Source organism: Oncorhynchus mykiss, chromosome 7, assembly GCF_057628025.1.
Source record: "Oncorhynchus mykiss isolate SJ-2025 chromosome 7, ASM5762802v1, whole genome shotgun sequence".
In the NCBI taxonomy this organism is placed as follows: Eukaryota; Metazoa; Chordata; class Actinopteri; order Salmoniformes; family Salmonidae; genus Oncorhynchus; species Oncorhynchus mykiss.
This window is the reverse complement of record NC_143028.1, coordinates 31,315,796-31,328,901: the sequence shown is the minus strand read 5'-3', so window position 1 is coordinate 31,328,901 and position 13,106 is coordinate 31,315,796. Positions and strand designations below refer to the sequence as shown.

At 41.8% G+C, this 13,106-nt stretch overlaps 1 protein-coding gene across 4 annotated transcripts in view; it reads right to left on the bottom strand.

The window, feature by feature from the left end:
* The window catches only part of LOC110527692 (Rho GTPase activating protein 9), a 59,547-nt gene extending 47,057 nt beyond the window's left edge, over positions 1 to 12,490 (bottom strand). For all 4 annotated transcript variants that reach the window (XM_036983183.2, XM_036983186.2, XM_036983184.2 and 1 more), the window contains exons 1-2: positions 12,140 to 12,490; positions 202 to 621 (exon numbers count right to left, since the gene is read on the bottom strand). In XM_036983183.2, the coding sequence (XP_036839078.1) occupies positions 202 to 495 (294 nt within the window). In that variant the 5' untranslated portion in view covers positions 496 to 621; positions 12,140 to 12,490. The remainder of the gene's footprint in view (positions 1 to 201; positions 622 to 12,139) is intronic.
* Between the last annotated feature and the right edge of the window lie 616 nt (positions 12,491 to 13,106).

Here is a 13,106-nt window from a genome sequence, read left to right as displayed (position 1 = left end):
ATCTAGAACGATTTAGGGGCAAATCCTAACGTTCATTTCAGTCAAATTTTCACGTAGCTTCCATTGATATCCATACATGACTAAGTTTAAATTTGACTTAAGTGGAAGTAAGGATTTTCCCAATACATTTTATAATATGCAATCCCAGCTGGATTCCTAGCACCACGCTCGTACCAAACGAGCCACACAGAACATCCTTACCTGCCACCAGTCAGTGTTCGTCTTCCTGAGCAGAATAAACCGCTCCCCTTCTCGGATGCAGACCTGTCGTCCATCTGCCCCGCGGTACTGGTAGTCATACTGAGCCTCCAACACCACCGTGCCACTGGGGACGCCACACACAGTAGGCACACTCACACTGCTAACACTGCTGCTCACACTGGCACGGCTCCCCCTGCTGGACACACTGCTCACACTGGTAATACTCCCTCTGGTGGAGGCTGAGGGCTTGGCGGGTGAGGCTATTGGGGAACGGCGCCAGCTGCCTGACAGCATGGTGGATGGATGGACTGGGGCTCAGTGGGGGGTGTTGGGGACAAGGGGAAGGGTGGCGAGGGTGAGGTCACAGGTGACACTGGCACGGGGTAACGGCGATGACTGTTGCCAGGCCAGCTCCATGCTCTGAAACACAAACAGAACAGAACTGGGTTAAATGTAAATATGGACAAAATATGGCAAGCATCACATATCCACACCATTTAATATCATAATCTCAGACCCCAATATTAAACTTAGATCTCTATACATGTAAATGTTAGTCATTTAGCAGACGCTCTTCTCCAGAGCGACTTACATGAGTAATTAGGGTTAAGTGTGTTGCTCAAAGGCATATCGACAGATTTTTCACCTAGTCTGCTCTGGGATTCAAACCAGCGATCGTTCGGTTATTGGCCCAATGCTTTTAACCGCTAGGATACCTGCCACCCCTATACAAGGCCTTAATACACAACAAAGCTGTGTACTAACTGGCAAACAAACGTTACGGATCCACACCATTTCATCGCATAATATAAACAGCAAGTAGTAATTATGTTACAAAGCAATTGTATTCTAAAAAGAGGGCATTGCAATTGATTTGCAATCCTTCATTTGTTTAACGGAGCTCATGCAATTAGAGAGAGAGAAAAAAAACAGAGTGTGCTGATCAACCAACCAGTATCTAAATCCTTTTTATCCATGGCATCATCAGACAACTAAAACTGTCCACCGACCAACCATAACAACACATACACACATTTACAACTCTGCCCTTACCAGACCCACTTACATAACAGAACACCCATTTGAGACTGAGATCCTGAGAGCAGCCCACAGCAGTAGTTCCAGACCGGCAGAGAGGCTGAGGCCTTTTCTCTCTCTCACCCTCCCTCTCTCCCTCCTCTCTATCTTCTCTCTCCCTCTCGCACAGTAAATATTGCACTCAAAAAGGTTTCAAAAAGATCTCTATCTCTCATAATCCACAGCACAGCAGCACTTTAATTTAAAAAAGCACTATGTGAGGCCTGTGTGTTTGTGTATGCTTGCGTATGTTTGTGTGTGTGCGTGATTGCTTGCGTACGTGTGTGTGTGTGTGTGTGTGTGTGTGTGTGTGTGTGTGTGTGTGTGTGTGTGTGTGTGTGTGTGTGTGTGTGTGTGTGTGTGTGTGTGTGTGTGTGTGTTTGCTTACTTACATTTGTGTGTGCGTTTGTATACTGTTTTAGTGTGCGCCAGCTGACAAGAGTAAACACAGCAGGTAAAGCATCAAAGCTGATGGGATTCCCAATTCCCTCACATATGTGTTCCGAGACTGGATCCTAGCATTCTATCTATCCGTCTATCCATCCATCCATCCATCCATTGACTATGTCTAGACTTCTATCAGAAGCTCTAGCTGGAGATTTTGAAACAACAAGTCTTTTTTTATATTTTCTTAAATCTTTTCTTATTTTTTGGGGGGGTGGATCAGATTTAATATTGCGGATAGATTGTCACTTCCATCAATGTATTTGTCTGCATCATTTCCAATCCCCCATATATTTTGGGGGTAAATAGATATATTAATTTGTATACACACATATACATAAACATGCATACATATACATACATACATACATACGTGTTAGATACAAAGCAGAACAGAAGCAGGGCAAGCACAAAAACAGGAAACCACTTTCAGAGCATCAACATCCAAAGTGTATGGCGGGGTCATATTTCTCCTCTTTTTCCTCTGCAGCTTTTGACACTGGTGGCCATCGCTATGTCTGTTCCACTCAATACCAGAATGAGTCAAATTAGGAAACAAATTAGATTGCTAACCCTGTTATGACCATGTTGGCCAACATGAAGAGAAAGACAGGTTGGCCAATAATACGAGCATGGAGAGAGAGAGCCAGGTTGAGACTGCTATCTTGTGACATACTATTTATATAAATATAGTTGGCCAACCCACAAGAGATTTGGTTCTGGGTTCTGAGAACTGAGACTAAAGCCCCACACCCAAACAGACAGACAGTGAGAGGGAGAGAGACACATATGCTGGCAGACGGACCCTCAGAACTGGGGTGGGTGAAGCTGACAGTTAGCTAACCCCCATGCCAGGCTGTGCCAGTTAGAGAGGGCCCCACATGCCTCAGGCCTGGCAACAACAACAACAACAACAGTGGAGAGAGAGAGAGAGAGAGAGAGAGAGAGAGAGAGAGGTGGGGGGTTCAGAGAAAAGGAGAGAGAGAGGGAATGAGAGCGAGAGAGAGAGAATGAGAAAAATAGAGAAACAGATAAAGATAGAGAGAGAAATAACATAGTCCAGCTCAGACAGACATCAACATCCAGTTACACTGTAGACTGCATGCACTCTTGTGTGTGTATTATATTGTGAATGCATGCCTGCACAAATTCATGTATATGAGAGAGACGTAAATCTAATCACCATGTCTGTGTTGTGGTCAGTCTTGAGGTTAGCTGGTCAGCAGTAAAGATGGAGGGGGTGGGGGGTTTATGATGCAATCTGCCACAGTACTAACATCCCAGCTGGCCAGTCAACAGTCAAACTTCCAAAACAATGAAGACACATTGGACTAGTCAGTCATACGTTAGCCCAGCAGCGAGTCTTATCATCTGCTCTGCTTTAGGGAGGATTAGGGGACTACCCAATAGAGAGTTAACGAGGCTAGTGGCACTGCCAACTGACACACACACTAAGGCACACACAAATGCATGCATGAAGGCATACACACACACACACACACACACACACACACACACACACACACACACACACACACACACACTCCTAATCCCAGTTGACGGATCTTGGATGAGCTCAGTGAACCCTAGTAACTAATGCTACCCTCCCATTCAGGACCAATTTGCCAGAAGAGTATATGTGGGTGGGCCTCTGCCTCCGTGCATGCCTTCCTGAGTGTGTGTGTGTGTTTGGCCCCTGTCACATGTCGCAAACAGCCTAGGCCATTCGCCTCACTGATCATCCAGCCATTGATTATTGTTCCGTGCTTATAGCTCAGAGCTGTCTGAATGGTCAACAGAGCCAACTGCCAAATCAACAGAGCTAGGCCTTAAAACTCCTCAAGTCTAACTCCAACTCCAACTAGAACAAAAACCACGCAACAATGAACACTTGGGAAAGAAGTGTTATTTGTCACTGCCACTACTTGGAAATCACATTAGATTTGCGTGATGTGCTGGTTGTACTATGAGCATAGAAATAGAAAGGGAAACCCCATTAGAGTCATTGGGTGGCAGGGAGGGACAACTTTTGATCCTTTGACAATTATCAACTTAATATTTGTGTTTAAATTTAGTGTGGATTAACAAAAACAAGGACAATTTAATCTAGGCTAATCCATGATACCTGGCACATCAACAGCAGCTAGAGAGACAGACTAGCAATTAGGACTATACCCCGTAGTTTGTGGAAAGTGTGACATTTCCAATTTTCTCCATTCCGCTTCTTCCTGACTCCCCTGAAAGGCTAGAAAATAAAAATAGAGTAAGAGAATGCATTGTGTCTCTGTGGGTCTATGGGTCAGGCATGATACCCAAGCACATATAACTCATACCCATAGAAACAGAATTCCATATCTCAGACCACTCACTACTATTTGAAGACAAGCGTGACTGACACACAACATCAGGGTTCCGGCTTGGACCGTACTGTTTACTGACCGAACACGTGTTTGTTTCCTGCATATCACATTGGATGAACATCTGATTACCATGATTGATATAAATATTTATGAAATATAATATAACATAACTTAAAATGAACAACAGTGGCCCTCCCTTCAACCCTGCAATACCACTCCTATTGGAAGATAAACTGTGAAGATTGTCCTAACTGACTGAGCTGGTATATCCCTGCATGGGGCTGTTACATCCCGGGCCAAAACAGCTTCTCATCCTCTCAGCTCTCACTGCTGTGTGAATCATTGATGAGCAGACCAGAGAGAGAGACACTGAATCACTGAAACACTCTCTGGAGGTGATGCGTCCAAAATGCCACTTTAATCCCTAAATAGTGTACTATTTTTGAATAGGGCATAGGATTCCATTTCGGGTCAATATGGGTCCCTGTCGGAGACTAGCCTGTCAGGATTAGAGAAAGATTGAGGTGCAGGAAGAGGAGCATGATTATTGTAATTTCATTTACTTTACCAGGCAATTAAGATAAGAACAAATTCTTATTTACAATGATGCCTGGCAAGTGGCAAAAAGCATCCTGTGGGGCAGGGGGGCGGGGAATAAAAGTGTTGGGTAGGATGGTCATCTGAATCAAGGTTCGTTTGGCAGATGGGGTGAAGGAGGAGTGATTACGATACAGAAAACCAAGCCTAGATTTAACCTTGTGGCCTGCAGCTTGGTTAAAGCTGGAATCCGCATTAGGGGAAACAGCGCCACTGTTCGCCCCAGCACATTTGTTATTGTTTTGTTTATGAAACGAAGGAGGGCAGAAAAAAAGCCTGCTGGATGCTCAGAAATAATACAATTCAGAGAGAGAGAGAGAGAGAGAGAGAGAGAGAGTGATCTACTTAATACATTTTGTGGGTGCGTGCATGCGTTAACAAGTAGCACTCAGCATTATGGCAAATCTATGTAGCAACCATTCACAACCTGTGGCTGTTACTCAATAAGGACTAAATGACCTGTCTGATTTAGTAAATGCCTTTGCGAGTATTATAGCATGTAACTTTCAGGCAATATTATCCAAAACCTCACCAAGCTATTCAGAAATAGCTTGATTGAGTTTAAAATGGCATGTACAGTATGTATATTGGAATTCATAGTGAAACTTGTGTTTAAAACAGATTAATATTATTACTAAGCCAATACTGCATTCTTACGTTGGTTTATGCAATGTGATATAATTTAAAATCCTAACTAATGCTTACTAAAATTTGCCAGCAGGGCGAAGGCCATATCAGGTTCAGGCTTCTCTTTTTAGGACCATTAGGGACATGCAGCTTAGCATTATAGTAAGGTTTTGTTCCAAATGGCATCCTATCCCCTATATGGGTCATTCTGTATAAGAGGTACAAACTAGGGGTTGGGTAAAAAAAATCACATTTGTATCCTATTTTTACCAAACTTTCAGCAGACATGTCTTCCAGCATACAGTATGTTAGGTAGACATATATACTACTCACACACTTTGTTTTATTGCATATTAAAAATATTTACCTGAATTCCTTACAACCCCACTAAATTTGTCACTACTAAAACATAGTGTAAAAGTTGCAGTAAAGGGAGAACCATGCACAGTAGTGATCATTTTGATTAACCTTCTATAACAGAATCATTTTAGAAATTGTATTTGCATACCAAATTAATAAAATAGTAAAAACTTGATTTTTAACCATATTTTTTAAACCTTTACATTGAATTTAGATATATACAGCATACTCTGTATTGTTCTCTGTAAAATGCTCAATGTGGATTGTATGAATCTGAAACCTGTTGGATTGACTGAATTACTTATGCCTCTAAATAATTATTTTGGAAAAATAACAGGGTTATCTGCGTCAAGTGTCCATCATAGAGATTAAATGGAGATCTCTAGATCGAGATAACTCATTTTAGTATAGACATTGCAATTGAGAGCTTCCACCATTTAAAATTAGTCCGCTGGGTGGTTATTCCTATGGGTTGGGAGTGATCAGCAAATTATCAAAAAGCATGATCTTCTTTCAATTGGGTTGCCTATGGTTAGTAAACCAAAGCCTCCGGTAATATTGAGGAGCCAAGACCAAACTTTTTGCCAGGACGTTGGTCCCAAGATCCAGACCCAGACAGTTGAAAGACCAAATGTACAGTTGTAGTCGGAAGTTTACATACACATTTGCCAAATACATTTAAACTCAGTTTTTCACAATTCCAGACACTTAATCTGAGTAAGAATTCCCTGTCTCAGGTCAGTTAGTTGAAAGATCCATTTTGCAATCAAGCTTTAACTTCCTGACTGATGTCTTGAGATGTTGCTTCAATATATACACATCATTTTTCCTTCCTCGTGATGCCATCTATTTTGTGAAGTGCACCAGTCCCTCCTGCAGCAAAGCAACACCACAACATGATGCCGCCAGCCCCGTGCTTCACGGTTGGGATGGTGTTGTTCGGCTTGCACGCCTCCCCCTTTTTCCTCCAAACATAACGATGATCATTATGGCCAAACAGTTCTATTTTTGTTTCATCAGACCAGAGGACATTTCTCCAAAAAGTACGATCTTTGTCCCCATGTGCAGTTGCAAACCATAGTCTGGCTTTTTTATGGCGGATTTGGAGCAGTGGCTTCTTCCTTGCTGAGCGGCCTTTCAGGTTATGTCAATATTGAACTCGTTTTACTGTGGATATAGATACTTTTATACCTGTTTCCTCCAGCATCTTCACAAGGTCCTTTGCTGTTGTTCTGGGATTTATTTGCACTTTTCACACCAAAGTATGTTCATCTCCAGGAGACAGAACACGTCTCCTTCCTGAGCGGTATGACGGCTGCGTGGTCCTTCCGTACTATTGTTTTTACAGATGAACGTGGTACCTTCAGGCGTTTGGAAATTGCTCCTAAGGACGAACCAGACTTGTGGAGGTCTACATTTTTTTCTGAGTTCTGGCCTGATTTCTTTTGATTTCCCCAAGATGTTAAGCAAATAGGCACTGAGTTTGAAGGTAGGCCTGGAAATGCATGAACAGGTACACCTCCAATTGACTCAAATGATGTCAATTAGCCTATCAGAAGCTTCTAAAGTCATGACATAATTTTCTGGAATTTTCCAAGCTGTTTAAAGGCACAGTCAACTTAGTGTATGTAAACTTCTGACCCACTGGAATTGTGATACACTGAATTATAAGTGAAATAATCTGTCTGTAAACAATTGGAAAAATTACTTGTGTCATGCACAAAGTAGATGTCCTAACCGACTTGCTAAAACTGTAGTTTGTTAACAAGAAATTTGTGGATTTGACTCCAACCTAAGTGTATGTAAACTTCCGACTTCAACTGTATGTGATCATGAGTGGTCTCCAGACCAAGGCCACTAGATCAAGAGTCCATTGGCCCTTTCTTCAATTGTAAGAAACTCATATAGAGTAAACTCGAGTACAGTACAATACAGTAGACTAGATCACAGTAAAGTACAGCACAGTAGAGTCGGATACAGTACGCTCAGTAAGTAGAGTACAGTACATTGCAGAATAGTGCAGTACAGTGTAGCACATTAAAGACATCTATGTTTTGGTCAAATAAATGTCAATGTTTGGGATCTTGGAGGGTTGGAGCCACCCTGCTGGCTATGCATCTTAATACTCTACACCTTTTGTGGTTCTCTGTAGCTCAGTTGGTAGAGCATAGTGCAAGCAACTTAAAAATGGAGATAGCCTCAATGGCGCTGCCCGTGCTGTTACATTATTAAAGAATCCCCATAGCTAATATATGGCTTGCTATCTTTCATTTGGACAGATGTACATCTCAGCAAGATATGTGCACCACGTCATTGCTCTCTCTCACTCTGCTGTGGGTGCATGATATGCACTTTGCTAGCCATCATTCATATGGCGAGGGGCTAAAGCTCATTAGTTGAACTGGAATTGCTAGGCGGCAGGCCCACGTGGGGGAAAATGGATCAGCACAGCCTCCAGAAAAACAGTTGCTTTCAAACTAGGGATTTCATGGCTAATTAAGGTAAGACACGAATTATGCAACAATGATCTACACATTGACACATCCAGCCCAAAGCAGGAGTTGCCAAAGTTCTGGAGTATGTCTTTAAGGAACATTCATTTTACAGTCTTTTAATGTGTATGTTTGGTTGTGACATCAAAAGGTGGGACAGCATTTAAAAATATATATTTTCTAAAAATAAATGAAACTAGTAATTAGATCTGTATCTTTCAATGCAACAATAGAACAACTCTCAGCACAAATCCAGTTCGGCTGCAACTCATACTGTTATTTCCTGCATTTCAAATGGATTTCTTTGTTTAAATCTAACTTTTCAAATCATCAGAGGTGAAAGAAACATAGCAGTTTTCAAGAAATGGGAAGAATTAGAACCAACCTTTCATTTCCAGAAGGTTCTGAACTCAAACAGCACTCCAACCATAGACATATAATCTTCCTATGACTCCAGCAACCTGGGTGAAGACTAGAGAGGCTGAGCCCATAGATACACACATCATTGGCTGAGCCTCAGTCTGACTCCCACAGGCCTCCCTGCCCCTCCCAGAAGCCTGCAGCTCATTCATTGATGTTTCTGGTGAAAAGCACAGAGACCATTGATCCACCAGGGATGGGAGTGAGGCACAGAGCTGTCACAAGCTATCAGCAAAGTCAAAGACCCACTTTCTGCAATAGTAACATCATAGAGAGTGAATCACTCACAGAGTGTGTGATACAGCAAGGGACCATTGCAGTGCATTAAACCTCTCTGGGTAATGCAGATTCAAACACAGTGGCTACACAGATAAGCACAATCATTTATAGTGTTTAGTACAGGTTCCTAGAAAAGTGTATATGGTATAAACAGTTCAAACATGGATGTCTGTATGACATTATCTCACTCTACCTCTACCTCTCTCTCTCTCCCCATCCCGCTCACTGTCTGTCTGTTTGTAGGACTGCAGTAAGACCAGTAAAAGGGTCTAACCTTCTGTCAGATGAAAGAGTCCGTGTGAGGGATTTGGACAGCATGTGAGGGATGAACAACATACAACTACACTAAGAAATTGTGTTTTGGCTGTGAGCTTTAAAAGAAGATCAGTGGAGTGACATTTCGGGGATTTCTGTGGCCTGTCCTTTTGTGGCCTGTGTTACTTCCCTCTCTCTCCCCAGAGAAGGTCACTGCTGCAGACAATCACACTGATAGCACTGAGCTTAAAAACACACGCACACACCTATGCATGCAGACATATGCATGCAGACATACGCACACGCACGCACACACACACACACGCACACTGACAGTGACCATAGTAATTCTCCAGATTACCCAAATATCCCAATCCCAAAACAATAATCCTCTACTCATTACAATCTGAAAACCACTGGCTGCCACACAAAAATTATCTCCATAGGACACTACTTCAATCCAGCACAATCTCTTCTCAATAGGCCAAAGGCTGAGATTCACCAATGAACCCAAAACAGCATGTTATCAACAGAGTAATCTCGACACCCAGAATCACATCCCCTACTTGATGTTAATGTGAAAAGCAAAGAGACCATTGATCCACCAGGGATGGGAGGGAGGCACACTGTTTTGGGACACTGTAAAGTCCATGGAGAATAAGAGTACCTCCTCCCAGCTGCCCACAGGCACCACTGACAAATCCACGACAATCAAGAATTTCAATAACCATTTCTCTACTGTTGGCCATGCTTTCTACCTGGCTAACCCAACCCCGGGCCAACAGCTCTGCACACCCTGCAGCAACTGGCCCAAGCCCAAAATCTGGATCCCTACAAATCAGCTGGGCTAGACAATCTGTACCCTCTCTTTCTAAAATGATCCACTGCCATTGTTGCAACCCCTATTACTAGTCTGTTCAACCTCTCTTTCGTATCATCTGAGATTCCTAAAGATTGACAAGCGGCCGTGGTCATCCCCCTCTACTCTAGACGCAAACTATAACAGACCTATATCCATCCTGCCCTGCCTTTCTAGGAGTAAGGATCGGACCAAAGCGCAGCGTGGTAAGTGTTCATGGTGATTTTTAATTCAAACTCAGAACACTAAACAGAAAATAACAACATTAATTTTCAAAACCGAAACAGAAGTTCACTAACTTCAAGCGTCAGCTGTCAGAGCAGCTTAACGATCGCTGCAGCTGTACACAGCCCATCTGTAAATAGCCCATCCAACCAACTACCTACCTCATCCCCATATTTGTTTTTCTGCTCTTTTGCACACCAGTATTTATACTTGCACATCCTCATCTGCACATATATCACTCCAGTGTACATTGCTAAATTGTAATTACTTTGCCACTCTTGGCCTATTTATTGCCTTACCTCCTTACTTCATTTGCACACACTGTATACAGATTGTTCTATTGTGTTATTGACTGTATGTTTGTTTATCCCATGTGTAACTCTACGTTGTTGTTTTTGTCGCACTGCTTTGCTTTATCTTGGCCAGGTCGCAGTTGTAAATGGGAACTTGTTCTCAACTGGCCTATCTGGTTAAATAAAGGTAAAACAATTTTTTTAAGGCTGTCACGAGAGAGGCTACCAACAGAGAGGGGAGATCATGCAATCAAAGCCATGAACTCTCACTAGTCACTCACTTATACACAGGGAAAGGCAAGCAGCTTTTTAATCAGCAGAAGTTGCAACCCTACTTGGTGGAGTATAATCTTTCAAGGCTGTATGTGTGTGCAGTTAGCTATGAGCAGTGTGTGTGTGTGTGTGTGTGTGTGTGTGTGTGTGTGTGTGTGTGTGTGTGTGTGTGTGTGTATGTGTGTGTGTGTGTGTGTGTGTGTGTGTGTGTGTGTGTGTGTGTGTGTGTGTGTGTGTGTGTCTGAAACTGTGAAGTAACTGTGCAGTAACAGTTAGCTATGAGCAGGCTACAAAATAGCCAGGGAGAAAGTAAATCCTAGGTCTACTGAGACAGATTACCAAACGAAATGAAAACACAATGCGCCTAACTGTTCCCATTCAATTTGATCCTGTACATGCTTTTTTTGTTGGCTGTACCGTAGTCAAAGTAGTGTAAGTGAAACATGCAAATGTGCAATAGACTAGGCTACAGACAAAGAGGCTTCTCACTTCTCAGACTGCTTCAAAGCTTTTATAGATTATTTGCGTCCTTATTTCTTGCCATTTGAGCTAAGAAAAACTGAGGAGACGATTTGAAGAATAATACAATATGCTATTCTACTGCAGTGGTGAAATATAGAAGAGTACAACTGAAGATTGATGATCATCTCAGTGCATCTAAAACCACAAAGCTGAGCTCACACTCCCAACCTCAAAGGACACCACAGTGAAGCTATGCTTGATATCCTGTTTTAAAAGAGACTTTAGAGACTGAGACTAAGCAAACCATACGCTACAGGATATGAAAAATACGAAGAGAACTTGGTGAAACATTTAACATTCTAGTGTGGTAATATGTTTCAGAGGCGGGGGGAATTATGAACACTCAAATTTGACAGCACTAACAACTTCTGCTGTATACGCGTAACATGTCAACAACAGAGCAACTTTGAGTTGAGCCTCTATGTAAGGGCCATAGATGAGATTTCACCCACAAGCCTACACAGGCTCCAGACACCCGGTCAGCTTAAGATCATACATATTGCACCATCATACATAATGCACATAATTGGCTATACTTCACCTGATTTCACATTAAGTATACATAACCCCAGTTTATTTGCTAATGTAAGCCTCTTCATTGTCACTGCATTTAAGTGCATGCAAGCAACCAAGAAGTTTATTAATATGATTGTTTAGATCTATTTATAACACTACAATAACATATACCTGTAAAGTAAGAATAAAGTACAGCAACATTACTTATAAAAACTGACATAACTGACATAATTTAAAAGTATTATTTTCTAAATTACTTTATACATTTATTTTCATTTTTTTACTTGCCATATATGCGTCTCCAAATACTAGAACATTTACAAGAAAACCGTTTCTCACCTTTAGGAGGTCGGTGCAGCGAGTGTCATCAATTATTATTGCAATAAAAAAAAACTGATCCGGACCATTCAGTAGCGAGCGAACGACGTCCAGAAATTATCGCACTCGCAGCCTCCAGTGATGTGTGCTATTTGTGCCTTGATCAAGTTATCCTCTATCATGTGATGCAGTTTAAAAAACTGAAATACCATTGTAGCTTCACAAATTGGTGAGGGTTTGTTTCAATGTGTATAAAATGTGCACACTGTTATAGATTTGTAATATTAATACCTGTAATTAAACCTGTTGGTTATCATATTAATTCTCGTTCAGATTAAACGATATGTCTAGGTGCAGTACATCAACGTAGATGGCCATCGATTGGCTGAAAAGTCCCATGTGATTTCTCATTAACCAATCAGAATTTGGGGAAGTTAGCGTGTCAGTTTGTTATCGCTAAATGTATTTTCATACTGATAGAATTTGTAGTTTTATGCAGAGTCTGATTGCATCGCTTTTATGGATGTGGTATGCTTTAGAATACTACAATATGCGCCATTTGCAAATGGGAAATTGAACAGTGGTTTCATGAAGTCACTGGCAGTTTCATGCTGTCATATCTTTCTTTATATTTCTTGATTTTTCAGTCCTTTAACGAGTCGAATATAGCTACGTATTTCAACACAAACGCATTTGAATACAGGCGGCCAAATGGAACTGTTCGTGAGTGACGAAATCCGCACTGTGTGAAGGTGTGAACTGTGACGTTCAACATGTCAACCACTAAGGGATGGTAATAAACTAGTTGGGGGTGTTAGCCAGCTAGCTACGTTTGCTTACCAACACATGCTAAATTTAGTTATCACTAGTCAGACGAATTGATTGATGGCTCGAGCTAACGTTATACGTTATGTCTTTGCTGTAAATCAGGTTTTTCCAAAACTGCCCCCCCCCCCCCCCAGTTGATTCAAATAATTCAAGCTTGATA